At 38.1% G+C, this 18,682-nt stretch overlaps 1 protein-coding gene across 1 annotated transcript in view; it reads right to left on the bottom strand.

The window, feature by feature from the left end:
- Positions 1-14,122: 14,122 nt before the first annotated feature.
- The window catches only part of LOC103094399 (cystatin-B-like), a 39,058-nt gene continuing 34,498 nt past the window's right edge, over positions 14,123-18,682 (bottom strand). The window contains exon 3 of the mRNA XM_007493781.3: positions 14,123-14,487. Coding sequence (XP_007493843.2) covers positions 14,359-14,487 — 129 coding nt within the window. The 3' untranslated portion in view covers positions 14,123-14,358. The remainder of the gene's footprint in view (positions 14,488-18,682) is intronic.

Here is an 18,682-nt window from a genome sequence, read left to right as displayed (position 1 = left end):
CCCTCAAATTAGGATATTGGTCTCAGCCTCTGAGGCTCCTCTGTGATCTTATGAATCTCTGGTATTAGATATCAAAAGTCAAAGACAATTGTAACATGATAGAAAGAGCTTCGGTTCTGGAATCAGGACCAGGATTTAAATACTACTTCTAGCCCTTACTCTGCTTGACCTTAAGCTTGTCATTTCCCTTCCCTGGGCTTCAGTTTTGTCATTTGTTTCAAATGAAGGATTGGAGTTGATGGTCTCTGAAATCCCAAATTTAGATTATGGTCCTAACCCAAAAGTCAGCTCTTAAGATTTTAATTAAGTACCTACCATCTACCAGGGACTTGAGATACAAAGACAAAAGCAAATGGATCTATGACCTTAAAAGGCTAGTACTGCAAGAACAATAAACTACACAAAGTAATCTGAGGAGAGATCCCTGGGGGATTACGGAAGATTTTGTGGAGGAATTGGTACCTTGGGAACCAGACTCAGGAAAAGAGAGAGAGAACTATGAAGTGCATTATAGGCATGTCAGTAACCTATGCAAATTTGTAGAAAATGGAATGCCAGGATTCGACAATAGTTCATCTTTTACCTAAAGTATAGAAGTGGTAAAGCAAACAGTAGTAGGAATCTAGGTGCCCAGAAAGATAGATTGAACTTGACTGAACAGCCTTAATTGATGGACTAGAGTTTGTACTCTTCCTTAGAGGAATGGGGTTGAAGGGTTTTGAGGGGCTTTTTAAACCCTTACCTTCCATCTTAGAATCAGTACAATGTATTGATTGCAAGGCAAAAGAGTGGTAAGGGCTGAGCAGTGGAAGCTAAGTGACTTGCCCTGGGTCATACAGGAAGTATCTGAGGCCAGATTTATTTAAGGAGAAGAGTAACCTGTGCTTTTGGAAGATTATCTTTACAGATGAGTGGGAAATTGACTATTGAGGGGGAAGCCTGGGAAGAAGGAAAACCAGCCTATTTAATGCCAATGGGAAGTGATAAGCACTTGAAATAGCCTGGTTGCTATATGGGAGGGTGGAGTAGGATGGAAATATTTGGAAGTGTAACAAGTTTGGGCACCTGATTAGATAGAACAGAATATATTAGAACTGTGAAACATCCCCTGGGCCTTGAGGGCTTTCTTTCAGTATTGATCATCAAGTGTTCTAGTTGTCAATCACCACATTCCACATCTTCACTTCTGGGCAAGTTCTCTCAACTAATGGACCTTCTGGTGTGCCTTTCAGGAATGATCCTGGGTAATTGAGGCAGTTGCCAATTTGGCAGCCTAGTATATTGTCTCAGAAACTGGCCCTTTTCTTAAAAGTAATTACCTAAAACTTGTGTAAAAGAAAAACCTAAAATAAAACTTAAACCCCCCCCCCCCCAATTAACATGTAAGTCGTTTCCAACTTTTTTTAAAAAAGAATTTTGAATCCTGAATTCTTTCTCCTTCCCCTACCCCATTGAGATAGCAAGCAATCTCATCTAGATTCTACATGTGTAATCTTGTAAAATATTTTTCCATAGTAATCCTTTTGTGAAAGGAAACCAGAACAAAAGAAAGTGAAAAAAATTTGCTTTGGTCTGAATCCAAACTCCATTAGTTCTTTTCTCTGGAAGCAGATGGCTTTTTTTTTTTAATCTATCCTTTGGGATTGTTTTAAATTATTGTATTGCTGAAAATAGCAAAAGTTATTCACAGTTCTTCATTGTATAGTATTCCTGTTCTGCTTATTTCACTGCTTCAGTTTGCATAAATCTTTCCAAATTTTTCCTGTTTGTCATTTTTTTCTTTTTTTTTAAACCCTTGCCTTCCATCTTGGAATCAATACTGTGTATTGGCTCCAAGGCAGAAGAGTGGTAAGGGCTAGGCAATGGGGGTTAAGTGACTTGCCCAGGGTCACACAGCTGGGAAGTATGTGAGACCAGATTTGAACCCAGGACCTCCCATCTCTAGTCCTGGCTCTCAATACACTGAGCTACCTAGTTGCCTCCCTGTTTGTCATTTCTTACAGCACAATAGAATTCCATTATAATCCTATACTATAACTCACTCAACCATTGCCCAATTAATGGGTGTCCCCTCGCTTGCCAATTTTTTTTTGCCCCCACAAAAAGATCTTCTCTAAATATTTTTTTATATGTAAGTCCTTCCCCTTTTTGTTTTGTTAATCTTTGGGATACAAACCTAGTAATGGTATTGCTGTGTCCAAGGGTATATATGCATTGTTTTATAGCCCTGGAGGCATAGGTCCAAATTGTAGAATGGTTAAATCAGTTCATAACTCCCCAACAGTGAATTAGTGTCTCATTTTTCCCACATCCCCACCAAGTTTTGTCATTTTCTTTTTCTGTTATTCTGTCTATGTCATAGAGTCACAGCCAATTTGATAGATTTGGGGTAGTACCTCAGTTGTTTTAATTTGCATTTCTCTAAGAGTGACAGAATTTTTTTTTCACATCATTATAGAGGGTTTTAATTACTTGAGAACTACCTGTTCATATCCTCTGAATTTATCAACTGGGGGATGACTTGTATTCTCATTCATTTGAGTCATTCTATTTGTTTTTTAAACCCTTATCTTCCATCTTGGTATCAATACTGTGTATTGGTTCCAAGGCAGAAGAGTAGTAAGGGCTAGGCAATGAGGGTTAAGTGACTTGCCCAGGGTCACACAGCTCCAAAGTATCTGAGACCAAATTTGAACCTAAGATCTTCTTTTTTAAGGCCTAGCTCTCACAATCCACTGAGCAACCCAGCTGCCCCAATTTTTCCATGTTTTTGAGAAATGAGACCTTTATTTAGAGAGACTTGTAACAATTATTTGCACTATTATGATTATGGTATATTACTTTATATCCTGTTTCCCCATTTGGTTTCTGACCACCACATCCCCCAATTTGCCCTTGTTTGTATGAGCCTCACCCCTCCTCTCATCATCTATCTCTCCTATTTTTCTTGTATGATAACATAAATTTCTATATGCAATTGATTGTGTGTTCTTCCTTAGTTGAATCCATTCTAATGAGGATAAGGTTCACATCCTCTCCTCCCTAACTCCCCCATCTTCTCCACCACTGTAAAAGCTCTTTTGTACTTTTACGTTCAATAATTTATCCCATTCTATTTTCTCCTTTTCCCTCTTCCCAATGCATTCCTCTTTCTTATACCTTAATTATATTTTTCTATCATCCCATCATATTTATCTCACCCTTGCCTTCTATCTATGTATATTCCCGATTACCTTGATAATGATAAAGTTCTAAGAAGTTACAAGAATCATTTTCCCCATATAGGTGTGTGCACACTTTAACCTTATTGAATGTCTTTTTATTTTTCTTATTTACCTTTTCATGATTCTTTTGAGTCTTGTATTTGAAAGTCATAGTTTTCATTCAGTTCTGTTCTTTTTATTAGTAATGTTTGAAAGCTCTTTATTTCTTTGAATACTCATTTTTTTTCCTTTGAGAGATTATGATAAGTGTTTGGGGGTAAGTGATTTTTGGTTGAAATCTTAGTTCCTTTACCCTCTGGAATACAGTATTTCAGGCCCTCTTACCCTTTACTGTAGATGCTGCTAAGTCTTGTGCCATCCTCAGGGTAGCACCACAATATTTGAATTTTTTTCTTTTTGGCTGCTTGCAGTATTTTCTGCTTAACCTGGGAGTTCTAGAATTTGGCTATGATATCCTCAGGAGTTATCTTTTTGGAGGAGTGATTGGTGGATTCTTTCAATTTCTATTTTCTCCTCTGGTTCTAGACTATCAGGGTAGTTTTCCTTAATAATTTCTTTTTTCTTTCTTTCATTTTTTAAAATTTAGAATATTTTTCCCTGGTTACATGATTCATCATTCCCTCCCTCTTCTCTCCCCCCTCCTGGAGTTGACAAGCAATTTCACTGGTTTATACATGCATCATAGTTCAAAACCTATTTTCTTGTTATTCATATTTGCAGTAGAGTGGTTCTTTAACATCAAAACCCTAATCATATCCTTATCAAACTGTGATAGATCATATGTTTTTCTTTTGCATTTTTGTTCCCACAGTTCTTTCTCTGGATGTGCATAGCATTCTTTCTCTTAAGTTCCTCTGGATTGTCCTGGGTCATTGCATTACTGCTAGTAGGAAAATCTATTACATTTGATTGTGCCATAATGTATCCTTGATAATTTCTTGAAAAATTATGTCAAAGCTCTTTTTTTTTTTTGGCTCATGGCTTTTAGGTATTCTTCGAATATCTCACCTAGATTTATTTCTGGATCAGTTGTTTTTCCCATGAAATATTTTTCTTCTATTTTTTCATTCTTTTGACTTTGTTTCTTGATGTCTTGTGGAGTCATTAGCTTCCATTTGCCTAATTCTAATTTTTAAGGCATGGTTTTCTTTTTCTTTTTCTTTTTCTTTTTTGAACATTATTTTATTTGGTAATTTTCAAACTTTATTCATTGGAAACAAAGATCATTTTCTTTTCCTTCCCCCCCCCACCTCTCCAATAGCCGACGCGCGATTCCACTAGGTATCACTTGTCCTTGATTCGAACCCATTTCCATGTTGTTGGTATTTGCATTAGAGTGTTCATTTAGAGTCTCTCCTCAGTCATATTCCCTCAACCTCTGTAGTCAAGCAATTGCTTTTCATCAGTGTTTTTACTCCCATAGTTTGTTCTCTGCTTGTGGATAGTGTTTTTTTCTCCTAGATCCCTGCAGATTGTTCAGGATCACTGCATTGACACTAATGGAGAAGTCCATTACATTCGATTGTACCACAGTGTTTCAGTCTCTGTGTATAGTGTTTTCCTGGTTCTGTTCCTTTCACTCTGCATCACTTCCTGGAGGTTGTTCCAGTCTCCATGGAACTCCTCCACTTTATTATTCCTTTGAGCACAATAGTATTCCATCACCAACAGATACCACAATTTGTTCAGCCATGCCCCAATTGATGGGCATCCCCTTGTTTTCCAATTTTTGGCTACCACAAAGAGTACAGCTATGAATATTCTTGTACGAGTCTTTTTCCTTATTATCTCTTTGGGGTACAAACCCAGCAGTGCTATGGCTGGGTCAAAGGGCAGACAGTCTTTTTATCACCCTTTGGGCATAGTTCCAAATTGCCCTTCAGAATGGTTGGATCTATTCACAACTCTATCAGTAATGAATTAATGTCCCTACTTTGCCACATCCCCTCCAGCATTCATTACTTTCCTTTGCTGTCATGTTAGCCAGTCTGCTGGATGTGAGGTGGTACCTCAGAGTTGTTTTGATTTGCATTTCTCTAATTATAAGAGATTTAGAACACTTTTTTAATGCTTATTGATAGTTTTGATTTCTTTATCTGAAAATTGCCTATTCATGTCCCTTGCCCATTTTTCAATTGGGATATGGCTGATTTTTTTTGTACAATTGATTTAGCTCCTTATATATTTGAGTAATGAGACCTTTGTCAGAGGTTTTTATTATAAAGATTTTTTCCCAATTTGTTGCTTCCCTTCTCATTTGCATTGATTTTGTTTATACAAACCTTTTTAATTAATGTAATCAAAATTATTTATTTTACATTTTGTAATTTTTTCTAACTCTTGCTTGGTCTTGAAATCTTTCCCAGAGATCTGACAGGTATACTATTCTGTGTTCACCTAATTTACTTATAGTTTCCTTCTTTATATTCAAGTCATTCACCCATTCTAAGTTTATCTTGATTTAGGGCATGAGATGTTGATCTAGACCTAATCCAGCAAGAAAACCTAATGGGATCCAACAAATGAAAACCCTTCAAAAGTTGATATTGTCCATATCCTATCATAGCAACTAAGATTTCCATTCCCAATTTTTGTACTCCTTTAGGATGGAAATTAGTAGAAGGAAATGTTGGTGTAATAACAATGCTTCTTTATATATTCCGGCAGACCTGGTATATTAAGGAAAATGGAGGTTCAAAACTAACCCTGGAGAATGCCTATAGTGGATGAGTGGGAAAAGAGTAAAAGAACTTGGAAACAACTAGAGAGATCAAATTAGTAAAGTCAGTCTAGAGACTGCCATTTGCAAAAATCAAAGAGAAGAAAAGGGAGAAAAAACACTCTTAAGAAAATGAATTCATAGGACCATGTCTAAAAATAAATGCTTGTACTTTGAGTTTAATTGTCAATAAACAAGGTAAATCAGGTGCCAAGCATTATGCTTAGCATCACAATGAAAGGCAAAAACAGTCCTGCCCTCAAAGTGCTCACATTCTAATGCAGGAGACTTCATACAAACAACTATATATTTACAGGGCGTATATAAGATAAATTGGAGGTAATCTTAGAGGGAAGGCACTAGCATTGAGTGGGATCTGGAAAGGCTTTTTGCAAAAGTGAAATTTTAGGAATTTGGACCAGAGCGTGAGGAGATTACGCTGGTTGTGGAGGCCAGCCAGCAATAACAGTTACAAAATGGAAGATGGAACCTCCATTTTCCTTAATATGTTTGAAGAACAGCAAGGTTAGTGTTAGTGTTTTGTGGAGTGTGTGTGTTTGGGGTGGGGTGGAGGATAAAGGTAGGATTTAACTGCAAGAAAGTAAAGGGAGGGAGAAGGTCATGAAAAGCTAAAGCTATCTTTAATCGAGAAGGTAATAGGGACCCATTGGAGTTTGTTGGGTAGAGTGGTGCCATGGTCAGATGTACACTTTAGGAAAATTACTTTGGCAGCTGAGGAGAGGATGGACTGGAGTTGGGAGAGACCAGGCAGGAAGTTCAAGGGGAAAACTTGTTGAAATAGTTCAAGCATGAAGTGATAAAGGCCTACGCAAGTGTATCCTTGCATAGTGTCAGAGGAGAAAAGTGGATATATGTGAACAATATATGAAAGGTAGAACCAGCAATAGATTAGATAGGAATGTCATGAGAAAGAAGTAGAGTATGAACTCTACACTTGCAAACCTGGGTGACTGGAAATATGGCAGCACCCTTGACTTAGGAAGTTTGTAAGTGGGGAGGGACTGAGAGAGGAAAATACATTCACTTTTGGATATTTGAGTTTAAGATTTTTTCAAGATATCCACTTTGTAATGTCCAATAGGCACCTGGAGTTTAGTTAATAGGTTACCTCTCCCAAGGGCTCATTAACTCTTTTTTTAGGAATTGGTTAATGTGCTTCATCATAGGTCCCCTGGAGTCATGATTGATAATTGTATTGATCAAATGTTCTTAAGTTTTTTCCTGAAAAAAGTTTGTTTGTTTTTTTTAAACAGTGATCCTATCCTTGTATAAATTGTTCTGATCATGTTCACTTTACTCTGTGGCATGTCATGTTATCCAGCATTCTCTGAAATGATTTTTTCCAAAATTCGTTAAGCTATTCCCCAATTTTCTAAGAGGAAATAAATTTAAGACACTTCTTTAGATTCTAGTTATTTTCTTTTTTCCCTTTTAATACTCCTTTCAGAAATAGAAAGTTTGTTTTGTTTGTAATTATTCCCTTTCCAATATGTTTTCACTTAATACTACTATACCCTATTCCCATTGGTTTTCCAATTGACTGATGTATTTCTATGGTTAAATTTTGTGTGTGATCAACCCTACTTTGTTCATTTCACATAAAGGTAAGATAGAGATAGAGATAATATAAATCTTTGTTTTGAGCTTATCTGCCAGGGAAAAGATAGGTCAGCCAGATGGCTCTGGGATAAAGCGCCAGATCTGGGGTCAGGAGGTCCTGGGTTCAAATGTGGCCTCAGACCTTTCCTAGCTGTATGACCTTGGGCAAATTATTTAACTCCCATTGCCTAGGCCTTATTTCTTATATCTTGGAGCTAATAATTAGTCTCAACTCTAAGACAAAAGATGAGGATTAAAAAACAGAATCCTCCATTGTTCATATCAGTTAAAGATAAGAGTTAAGTTCTTAGGATGCTAATTTCTCACCCACCCCTTCTTTTGCTTACCCTAATGATGAGAAATAACAAATTATATTCTCATCTTCATCCTTACCATACATGTATTCCTTCTTCACTAGTGTGAAGATTAAATTTAACTCACTCCTGATTGTGAAAATTAAAATAATTAACTCTCCCCGATTGTGAAAATTAAATTAACTCCCCTGCCCATTTTTAGATTTAATCACCAAAAGTGTAAACACACTACTTAGAAGTTGAGTAGGGAGATCTGCCCATTTTTAGATTTAATCACCAAAGGTGTAAACACCCCATTCACACTTGGGTAGGGGAGATCTGTGACCCACCTGTGTGATAGTGGGTGACGAATCAGAATCTACTGACTGCCTCCTGGGCAGTCCTAAAGGACAGGACTTCAACTGTGATTGGTAGATGTAAAATTAGAGGAAGGCATAATGAAGTGATATAATTGAAAGTGTCTTTAAAAGGGAGTGACAACTTCCTGAGTAAGTTCAACTGACCTTTCTTTGGAGTGGAGGCTGGTGGAGAATCTGCTCACTGGACCTGAGACGTGGTGAGTGAAAGGCTGACTCCTTTCATATTGGATTTTCTGAAGAGACTAGTCTCAGGAGAGACTTCCCCAGGTCCTCAGCTTTTCTGAGGCCTAAGGACTAACTCTCCCAGCCTGGGTTGAGCCAAGGGCCGGGAGTAAATTACTTAGTGCTTAGGCTAGATATCTTACCCTAACCTCTCTCTGATTTTCTTACTTCACTCTTTCTATATTTTATAAATAAATTGTAAATAAATCTCTTTGGAATTAATATAAATTTCTGGTGGCCCTATTTTTTTTTTTTAAACCCTGACCTTCTGTCTTGAAATCAATGCTATGTGTTGGCTCCGAGGCAGAAGAGTGGTAAGGGCTAGCCAATGGGGGTCAAGTGACTTACCCAGGGTCACACAGCTGGGAAGTGTCTGAGGCCAGATTTGAACCCAGGACCTCCCATCTCTAGGCCTGGCTCTCAATCCACTGAGCTACCCAGCTACCCCTGGCCCCCTTTTCTCATTGGTTAGTTCCTCTTGGAATTTCCATTTTGAAAAAGGGGCAAAACTAGCCATGTTCCTTTCACTCTCCGAGCTTCAAAGCCACGTTCCTGCGTGGATATCTTGCCGTGGTCTCTCCCCACCTTTGCTTCTCATTCCCATTTTCTGCCTTTCAGAATGTTTGGGCCAATTCCTGTAAAAGTGTGTACACCCTTCTGTAGCGCCTTACAGCATTGTGATCTTTGTCAGACTGATGGGTAAGAGATGGGCCCTCAGAGGGATATCAATCTGTATGGCTCTTATGATTATGAAGAGTATAATTTGAAGCATTTCCCCACATGGTTATTGATGGCTTGCATTTCTTTTAAGAGCTGTTTATTCATAATAGGAGAGACAGCCAGGCATTGTGGTAGATCACTTTATGACTTCATCTGCTAGGAGATGGGCTGGCTCTGGAGTTGTCATACTGATGCATAAGCAAAAGCTCTTTGAGGTCTTCAGTCATTTTTTTTAAAAATAAAACCCTTACCTTCCGTCTTGGAGTCAATACAGTGTATTGGCTCCAAGGCAGAAGAGTGGTAAGGGCTAGGCAATATGGGTCAAGTGACTTGCCCAGGGTCACACATCCAGGAAGTGCTGAGGCCAGATTTGAACCTAGGATCTCCCATCTCTAGGCCTGGCTCTCCATCCACTGAGCTACCCAGCTGCCCCCTCTTCAGTCATTTTTAAGAGTGAAAGGGGGTGCTGAGTACAATTTTTGAGAACTGCTGCACAAGACCATACTTCTTTGTGCACTCCTGATAAACGGGATTTCATAACATGATCTCAACTTTTAAAACAGATCCAAAAAGGCTTCCACTTTAGTGATTATTGCTGACATTTTCAGAGTGTTTAGGGATTTTGTGAAATAACCGTAAGTTGCAATTTATATGATCATGGTCAATAGACTACATAGAGCTTATGAGGGAATGTAAGAAGTCATTGATTCCTTGTGAAATACATGGGGAACAACTGATAATTCAGTTCAACAAATGTATAGTAAGCATTTCTGTGTACTAGGGTAGATAACCAAAAGAAGAAACAAATCAATCCCTCATGTTAAGAAGATTACATTCTACTGGAGGAGTACAGCATATATGCAAGGTATAAAAGGTGAGAATGGAGAAAATACTAGTATAGTGGGAGAAAGTTCTTCAGGAGACCCCTGATGATTTAATTTCTTGCAAGTCCATCTGATGGAATCACAGAAGCCAAAGGGCTCCTGAGAATCAGCAGTAAGGTGGAAGACCTTAAACAAATGGCATGGGTGGATTGGTCCTAGGTTCAAATCTGGCCTCAGATACTTCCTTGCTGTGTGACCCTGGGCAAGTCACTTGACCCCCATTGCCTAGTCCTTACCACTTTTCTGCCTTGGAGCCAATACACAGTACGGATTCTAAGATGGAAGGGGAGGGTTTAAAAAAATGACTATTTTGTCACCATTTTATCAGATATGAAGAAATTCTTTGGTCAAGCTTGATGGCATTATTGGGCCATTGGCTGACAGAAGGATTCCCAAACCCCTGGTGGCCATTAAAAAAGCAAGACACTCCTGGCAAAAGTAATGCAAGAGATATCTCTGAAGAGTTTGATCTCTGAAGGAGCTATGGAAGAGCCACTCAACTTGACAGAATAAGGAACTCTTTCTTCTTTTGAGGAGAGGGGAGGCATTTCTGTCTCTCTTCCCCCTTCTCCACTGGTCATAGTGTCTGATAGTGGAGCTTCTCACCCCCAGGGGACTTTACACAATCAGGAAGCAGGCTCTGAGGGGAGATGAGCCCCTCCAGAAGAAATATTGTGTCCACTGTGAAGACATCAAGAGAAGAAAACGTATTTCAGAATCCAAGGCAAGAAATGTGAATCTCTGACTTTGTATGTTCTCTAATTGTGTGCCCACTCTTTCCAATGATGTAGGGTTCTGTGGGAGTGCATGCTTCTGGTTTGTGGGGGGAATGCTTTATAGCTGTCAGTCTTACAATACCATCTTGGTAAATACTCTTTCTTTGAGCTAATTGTGTCAGATGATTGGCTATTAAAGGCAAAAGCACTGGTGGGGCCTCATGAGGTATAGTTTAGGAGTGTGGGCCCACAACTACCTTAACTTGAGATGAGTACCTCACTCCCCCTGAACCCTTCAAAAGGTGATTTTCTGGGCATCCTATGAGGTAGCTAAGACTTTGCCGGGTTCTGACTAATGCAGCCATGCAGCAGACAAATGAATCTATTAGAGTGTAGGAGGGAAATGTTACCATGGTAAGAGAATGCTTCCTAATCTTTCTAGATGAACCTGGCACATCAAGAAAAATAAAAAGCCAAAGCCCTCCCCTGGTGAACGTCCATAGTGAACAGCAGAAAGAAGCACCAGGAAAAGAAACTGGGAACACCAGCTAGACAGCTCATCATAAATCTGGGACACTGAAGTGTCATTTGGAGAGGTGTGGATACAGGAAGGATACAGTGTCGAGGTGACCGTGTTATAATGGATGCCCTAAGTGTTCAAAACTTCTCTTAGTGAAAAGCGGACAGAAGAAAACTAAAAAATGTGCATGCATCTTGTCCATTTATTTTTGAGTCATAATTCTAGATTGGGGGGGGGGGGCAAGAAAGCTTCCAGCTTTCTCCCAGAGTAGGTGAACATTACCCTAAGTGAGGAAATTGTTTCTATCAAGATTTGGGGGGGGGGGGGGAGCTTTTTTAAAAATTCAAAGTTCTTTTGTTTTCCCAGTACATGCAATAACCATTTTCCATGTTTTTTCTGGATCCAAAATGTTACTCTTCTTCTCTTCCTGCCCCACCTCTTGGAGATGGTAAGAAATTAATCTGGATTATACATGTGTTATCATGCAAAACATACTTCCATATTGGTCGTTGTTACAAGAGAATGCTCCTATCCAACCCAAACCTCAAAATCACACATAAACTAATGTGGAAGATAGTGTGCTTCCATCTGTATCTGACTCTAACAATTCTTTCTCCGAAGGTGGGTCTATTAAGAATCTTTAAGCACCAGCTGAGAAAGTAGACTATGGCAAGTATTGGGGGAAAGACAATGATTAAATAAGACATTCGCTAAGGAGGAACTTCAAAGGAAATTCCGAAAGGACAGGAGTATCCAACTTTTTATGATGAGGAAATGCATTAAAATCTTCTAGGTGGTACTATTGCTGACAGGAAAATACCATTCATTAGTACAGAGAATAGCTGTCATTTCAACCTCAGTCACCTTGATCTGCTTTTATTTTATTTTATTTTATTTTATTTTCTAAAACCCTTACTTTTCATCTTAGAATAAATACTGTGCATTGGCTCCAAGGCAGAAGAGTGGTATGGGCTAGGCAATGAGGGTTAAGTGACTTGCCCAGGGTCACACAGCTGGGAAGTATCTGAGGCCAAATTTGCACCCAGTACCTCCCATCTCTAGGCCTGGCTCTCAATCCACTGAGCCACCCAATTGCCCCCTTGATCTGCTTTTAGATAGCCATAGATATAAGCCACTCTAGGGTGGAAGAAAGGAAGAAAGGTTTCAAGGATCATGAGCCCCAGAAACAGTGAAGAGAGTCAGACTATGGAGAAAAGACTGGATATCCTGAAAATTGATCATAAAGCACTTTGGGTCACTTCTTTTCTCCTATCCAGAAAAGAGTATTCCCAGTCTATAAAATTCAAGGATCACGAGAACAGAAATTGTTACTTGATCTTTTTAACCTGGTTACTAAGCAGTTTTCTTAGGACTATAAAAAATAATCAGCCAACTGTGTGAATTAAATATCTGAGGGATCTTCAACCCAGACCAATCCCAGAAGGATTCATGATGGAAGTCCTGATGTGAGATGTGATAGCACCATGGAGGCCAGGAGGCATGACATATGAAGGCCATTAGCCAATTGAAGGATCCAGGGGAGGAGCTTAGCTATGAAAAGCCAGCCCAGGAAACTCAGTTGCTCTCTTTGCTCCCTTCCTTCTCCCGGCTCTGACTTCTCTTCTGAGCAGTCCTGGTGGCTTTTATCTTGCTTACAATCTGGCAAGAGGTCGCATGGAGGGGACTGCACAGAATCTGGGACCTGATCCTACTTAAATTAGAAAGGCTGGAAATCATATTTCTCTTTTTCTCACTTTACTAATAAATAGTTAAAATTTTACAGTCATCCCTCGCTCTATCACAGTTTACTTATTGTAGCTTCACTGTATTGTAGATTTTAAAAAATATACATATCTAAATCTGTTTCACAGAGTTTTTGCTATATTGTGGGAATTGGGGAATGAATACCGTACTGTACGCAATGGAAATGCAGTATGCCACTACCTCTTGTGCAAATTTGCCAACTGTGAGATTGTACATGGCTGATGGAATAAAAGGCAGCCAATCACAGTGCTGTGTTCTGTATCCTGGGTGCTGATTGGCTCAGTGACTGTAGCATTGGTCTTATTTGCTCTCCTGCATTGTGCCCATACATTCAGAAAGTGTTTGACAGCGTATGAAGTGTTTATAAGAGTGTGGGGAAGGTTAGAAAGAGTGTGGAGAAGGTCTAAAGGAGAGTGGGAAGGGTTTATAAAGCCTTAAAATATACATAAATAATAAAATAAATATAATGCTGCTACTTTGCAGATTTTCACCTATCATGGGGTCTCTGGAACGTAACTACCACAATAGGCGAGGGATCCCTGTAGTATAAAAGTCTGCTAGATTAATATTTATAATAACTCACCTACAGTAAAACAATTTCTAGACCATAGTATGCAATTGTGAGTTGGCTCTACCACACATATGTCCTATAATGTGCTCCGTTGGAATCTACCTTTCCCATGGATACTGTGTATTTGGGGGAGTGTATACCCCAGGTTTATGGAGATAGAAGGATTGTTAGGTAATAGCTCTTCTTGCTATGCTAGCTGAATAAATGTCTTTGCTAATTGTGACTGCTAGCTGCTGTTTAATGGTGTCTCATAAGAGAGTATTAGGGATGGAGATCCACAGGGTTGCCTCTAGTACCTGAGGTACTAGCCCTTCTCTGAGAACCCAACCCCTACCTGCAGGTTCAAGGAGTCCCGAGAGGGTGCTACACAAATTTCCTTAGTTGTTCTATCGTCAAACCTAATTCTCTATGGAAAGCCAGTATCTGCTATGGAATAAGCTGAGATGTAAAATAATTTAAAGCAAATAATTTCAGAATCAGTTTAAAATTTTTAATTGATATCTTTTATTTTTATATCACTTCACTTCTGAATATATCCTTTCCACTTCCTCTATCTGGTGAGTCACCCCTTAGAACAAAGAATAAAGAGAGAAAGAGAAAGTTGATTAAAACTAACTAATCATCCAAGTCAAAATCTACTTTTAAAAGATCCATATTTCATTCCAATTGTGCTTATTGATACAGGATGCTCATGAAAGCAAACAAATTCCTTCTGGTTGGTGCCTCTAAAAGTAAGTCAGTTCATCATCCTCAGTTTTGCCAGTCTGGTAGTTCAGTAGCTGTGGTGGCTCATTTTTGTAAGGCAGAGATTGGAATACTTTCAAATGTATATATTGATGGTTCCCAATATATACCTGCAAGTAAAGAGAAGTTGAGAATCAGTTATTTGGATTCCAATCCAGAATGTCTTACCTGTTAGGTCTATTGTATGGGCATTCTTGTTTTAGACAGGAGTTTGACTAGATGACCTCTGAGGTCCATTTTAGCCCTGAGATTTTATGATACAGAGTAATGGCTGATTATTTTCATAGCCATAAGAAAAATTGCTTAGTAACCAGGCTAAAAAGATCAGGTAACAATTTCAGTTCTCATGCTCCTTGAATTTCAAAGAGTGGGAATACTCTGTTCTAGGTAGGAGACAAAGAGTGACCCAAACTGCTTCATGACCAGTTTTCAGGTACTGAATTTTTTGGGGTGCCATGCATGGGGTGCCCATGTAAATATAACTTCTTTTGTAAATATTTATTTAAAGAATATTTGGGATTCTTTAATTTTTAAATAAGTTTTTATTGGCATCTTTTGCTTTTGCTTCACATATATTTCCCAAAGGATCTCTTCTAGCTTCCTAGAGAGCCATCTTCTATAAGTAAGAATTAGAAGAGAAAAGCAAAAACAGTCTAGCAAATCCAACCAATATATCAGGAAAGTCTAACATTATCTGAATTGCTCTGCATTCATAGTTATCTACCTTTGCAAAGAAGTAGAAGAGATATTTTTTCATCCCTCCTTTTGGACCAAGTCTGGTCATTATAATTTTTTCAATTTTATTTCCATTTGACAAGCATTTATTTTACTTTCTCCAATTATGCCCCATGAAAGAACAATGAAAGGGGTTTGAGGAAAAATGGAAGCAAGGAAGGAAGAAACAAATATGGACAGTCAAGCATAGTAAAGTACCACATTGTCCATCTCCATCTATGTATGTCTCATTCTACATCTTTAGCCTATCACCTCTCTATCAGATGTATAACATCACCTTTGGTCTTTTAGGATCAGGTTTAGTCATTTTATTAATCAGAGTTCTAAAGTCTTTCTGAGTTGTTTTTCCTCATAGTGTTACTGTTATAGAAACTTCTGGTTTTTCTCTTGACTCTGCATCAGTTTATATAGGTCTTCCCATGTGTATTGTCATGACCAATAATAATTGATTCATGTAATTTCACTTAAAGGAATAATTTATTCAGCCATTCCCCATTTGAACCTCCTTTTAGTGTCCAAGTTTTTGCCACTACAAAAAAAAAAGTTGTTTTAAATATTTGTGTGCATATGGGTAATTTTCTACATTAGATGATCTTTTTTGGGTATAGACCTAGTAGTGTTTACTCTGGGTCAAAAGGTTTCCATAGTTTACTGACTTTGGGGGCATTTATCCAAATTGTTTTCCAGAATAGTTGGTCCAATTAAGAACTCCACTAATAGAGCACTAATATACTTGTTTCCCCATAATTCTCCAGCATTTGCCATGTTCCATTTTTTAAATCATTTTTGTCAGTCTGATCAATATAAGGTGGAACTTTAGATTTGCCTCCATTTCCATTTCTCTAATTATTAGTTATTTGAAGCATTTTTTCATGTCTGTTAAATAGCTTGGGTTTCTTCCTTTGAGGACTTCCAATATCTCCTTTGACTATCAACTTGGGAATTGCTCTTATAAATTTGAATTAGTTCCTTAAATATCTTGGAAATGAGACCAGAAAAACTCGATATAAGGATTATTTTTCTACAGGTAATTGTTCCCTTTCTAATTTTAAATGCATTGATTTTATTCATACAAAACCCTTTACATTTTATATAATCAAAACTGTCCAATTTATCTTTTGTGATCTTCTCTTTCCCTTGTTTGATCATGAATTCTTCCCCAATCCATAGATCACAAAGATCGTTTCTTTCTTACTTTTTCTAATTGATCATTATAAATTCCTGGCATTCATTTTTAATCAGATTATTGTTTTCTTTCCCATTATGATTTCTTAGTCATTCTGTACAGTATATAGTTCTCTTGATTCTGCTTACTTCACTTTATATCAAATCAAAGAAATGCTCCTACACTTTTCTGTATTCATTATTTATCACAGCACCATTACATTAAATCAGTGTTGCAATTTATTTAGGTGTTCTCATTTTAAAATGTTTGTTGCTTTCAACTTTCATTTATTTATTTATTTATTTCAGTTAATTTATTTAGAACATTATTCCTTGGTTACAAGAATCATATTATTTCCCTCCCTCCCCTTCTCCTACCCTTTCCATGGCTGATACACAGTTTCACTGAGTATTATGTGTGTCCTTGATCAGAACTTATTTCCATGTTGTTTGTGTTTGCATTAGGATGTTCATTTAGAGTCCACATCCCCAACCACATCTCCTTGATCCGTGTATTGAAGCAGTTGTTTTTCTTCTGTGTTTATACTCCCACAGTGTTTCCTCTGAATGTGGATAGTGTTCTTTCTCATAGATCCCTCCAAGTTGTTCAAGATCACTGCATTGTCACTAATGGAGAAGTCCTTTACATTCGATTGTACCACAGTGTATTAGTCTCTGTGTACAACATTCTCTTGGTTCTGCTCCTTTTGCTCTGCATCACTTTCTGGAGGTTGTTTCAGTCTCCATGGAATTCCTCTATTTTATTATTCCTTTGAGCACAATAGTATTCCATCACCAACAGATACCATAATTTGTTCAGCCATTCCCCAATTGAAGGGCATCCCCTCATTTTCCAATTTTTTGCCACACAAAGCACAGCTATGAATTTTCTTTTTTTTAAACATTATTTTATTTGGTCATTTCCAAACATTATTCTTTGGAGACAGAGATCATTATCTTTTCATCCTCCCCCCTCCCCCCACCTCTCCTATAGCCAACATGCGATTCTGCTGGGTATCACTTGTGTTCTTGATTTGAACCCATTTCCATGTTGTTGGTATTTGCATTAGAGTGTTCATTTAGAGTCTCTCCTCAGTCATATCCCCTCATCCCCTGTAGTCAAGTAGTTGCTTTTCCTCAGTGTTATTACTCCCACAGTTTGTCCTCTGCTTGTGGATAGAGAAATGTTTTTTCTCCTAGATCCCTGCAGATTATTCAGGGACATTGCATTGACACTAATGGAGAAGTCCATTACGTTCGATTGTACCACAGTGTTTCAGTCTCTGTGTACAGTGTTTTCCTGGTTCTACTCCTTTCGCTCTGCATCACTTCCTGGAGGTTGTTCCAGTCTCCATGGAATTCCTCCACTTTATTATTCCTTTGAGCACAATAGTATTCCATCACCAACATATACCACAATTTGTTCAGCCATTCCCCAATTGAAGGGCATCCCCTCATTTTCCAATTTTTTGCCACCACAAAGAGCGCAGCTATGAATATTCTTGTACAAGTCTTTTTCCTTATTATCTCTTTGGGGTACAAACCCAGCAGTGCTATGGCTGGATCAAAGGGCAGACAGTCCTTTAGCACCCTTTGGGCATAGTTCCAAATTGCCCTCCAGAATGGTTGAATCAATTCACAATCCCATCAGAAATGCATTAATGTCCCAACTTTGCCACATCCCCTCCAGCATTCATTACTTTCCATAGCTGTCATGTTAGCCAATCTTCTAGGTGTGAGGTGATACCTCAGAGTCCTTTTGATTTGCATCTCTCTGGTTATAAGAGATTTAGAACACCTTTTCATGTGCTTATTAATAGTTTTGATTTCTTTATCTGAAAATTGCCTATTCATGTCCCTTGCCCATTTATCAATTGGACAATGGCTTGATTTTTTGTACAATTGGTTTAGCTCTTTACAAATTTGAGTAATTAGAGCTTTGTCAGAGGTTTTTGTTATGAAGATTATTTCCCAATTTGTTGCTTCCTTTCCAATTTTGTTGCATTGATTTTGTTTGTGCAAAACCTTTTAAATTTGATATAATCATAATTATTGATTATACATTTTGTGATTTTTTTTCTAGCTCCTCCTTGGTTTTAAAGTCTTTCCTTTCCCAAAGATCTGACATGTATACTATTCGGTGTTCACCTAATTTGCTTATAGTTTCCTTCTTTATATTCAAATCATTCGCCCATTCTGATTTATCTTGATGTAGGGTGTGAGGTATTGATCCAAACCTAATCTCTCCCATATTGTCTTCCAATTTTTCCAGCAGTTTTTATCAAATAGTGGATTTTGGTCCCCAAAGCTGGGATCTTTGGGCTTATCATAGACTGTCCTACTGAGGTCACTTACCCCAAGTCTATTCCACTGATCCTCCTTTCTGTCTCTTAGCCAGTACCAAAT

Source organism: Monodelphis domestica, chromosome 4 (assembly GCF_027887165.1).
Source record: "Monodelphis domestica isolate mMonDom1 chromosome 4, mMonDom1.pri, whole genome shotgun sequence".
Taxonomy (NCBI): Eukaryota; Metazoa; Chordata; class Mammalia; order Didelphimorphia; family Didelphidae; genus Monodelphis; species Monodelphis domestica.
The sequence above is the reverse complement of the archived record's forward strand: the minus strand, read 5'-3'. Positions and strand labels throughout refer to the sequence as shown.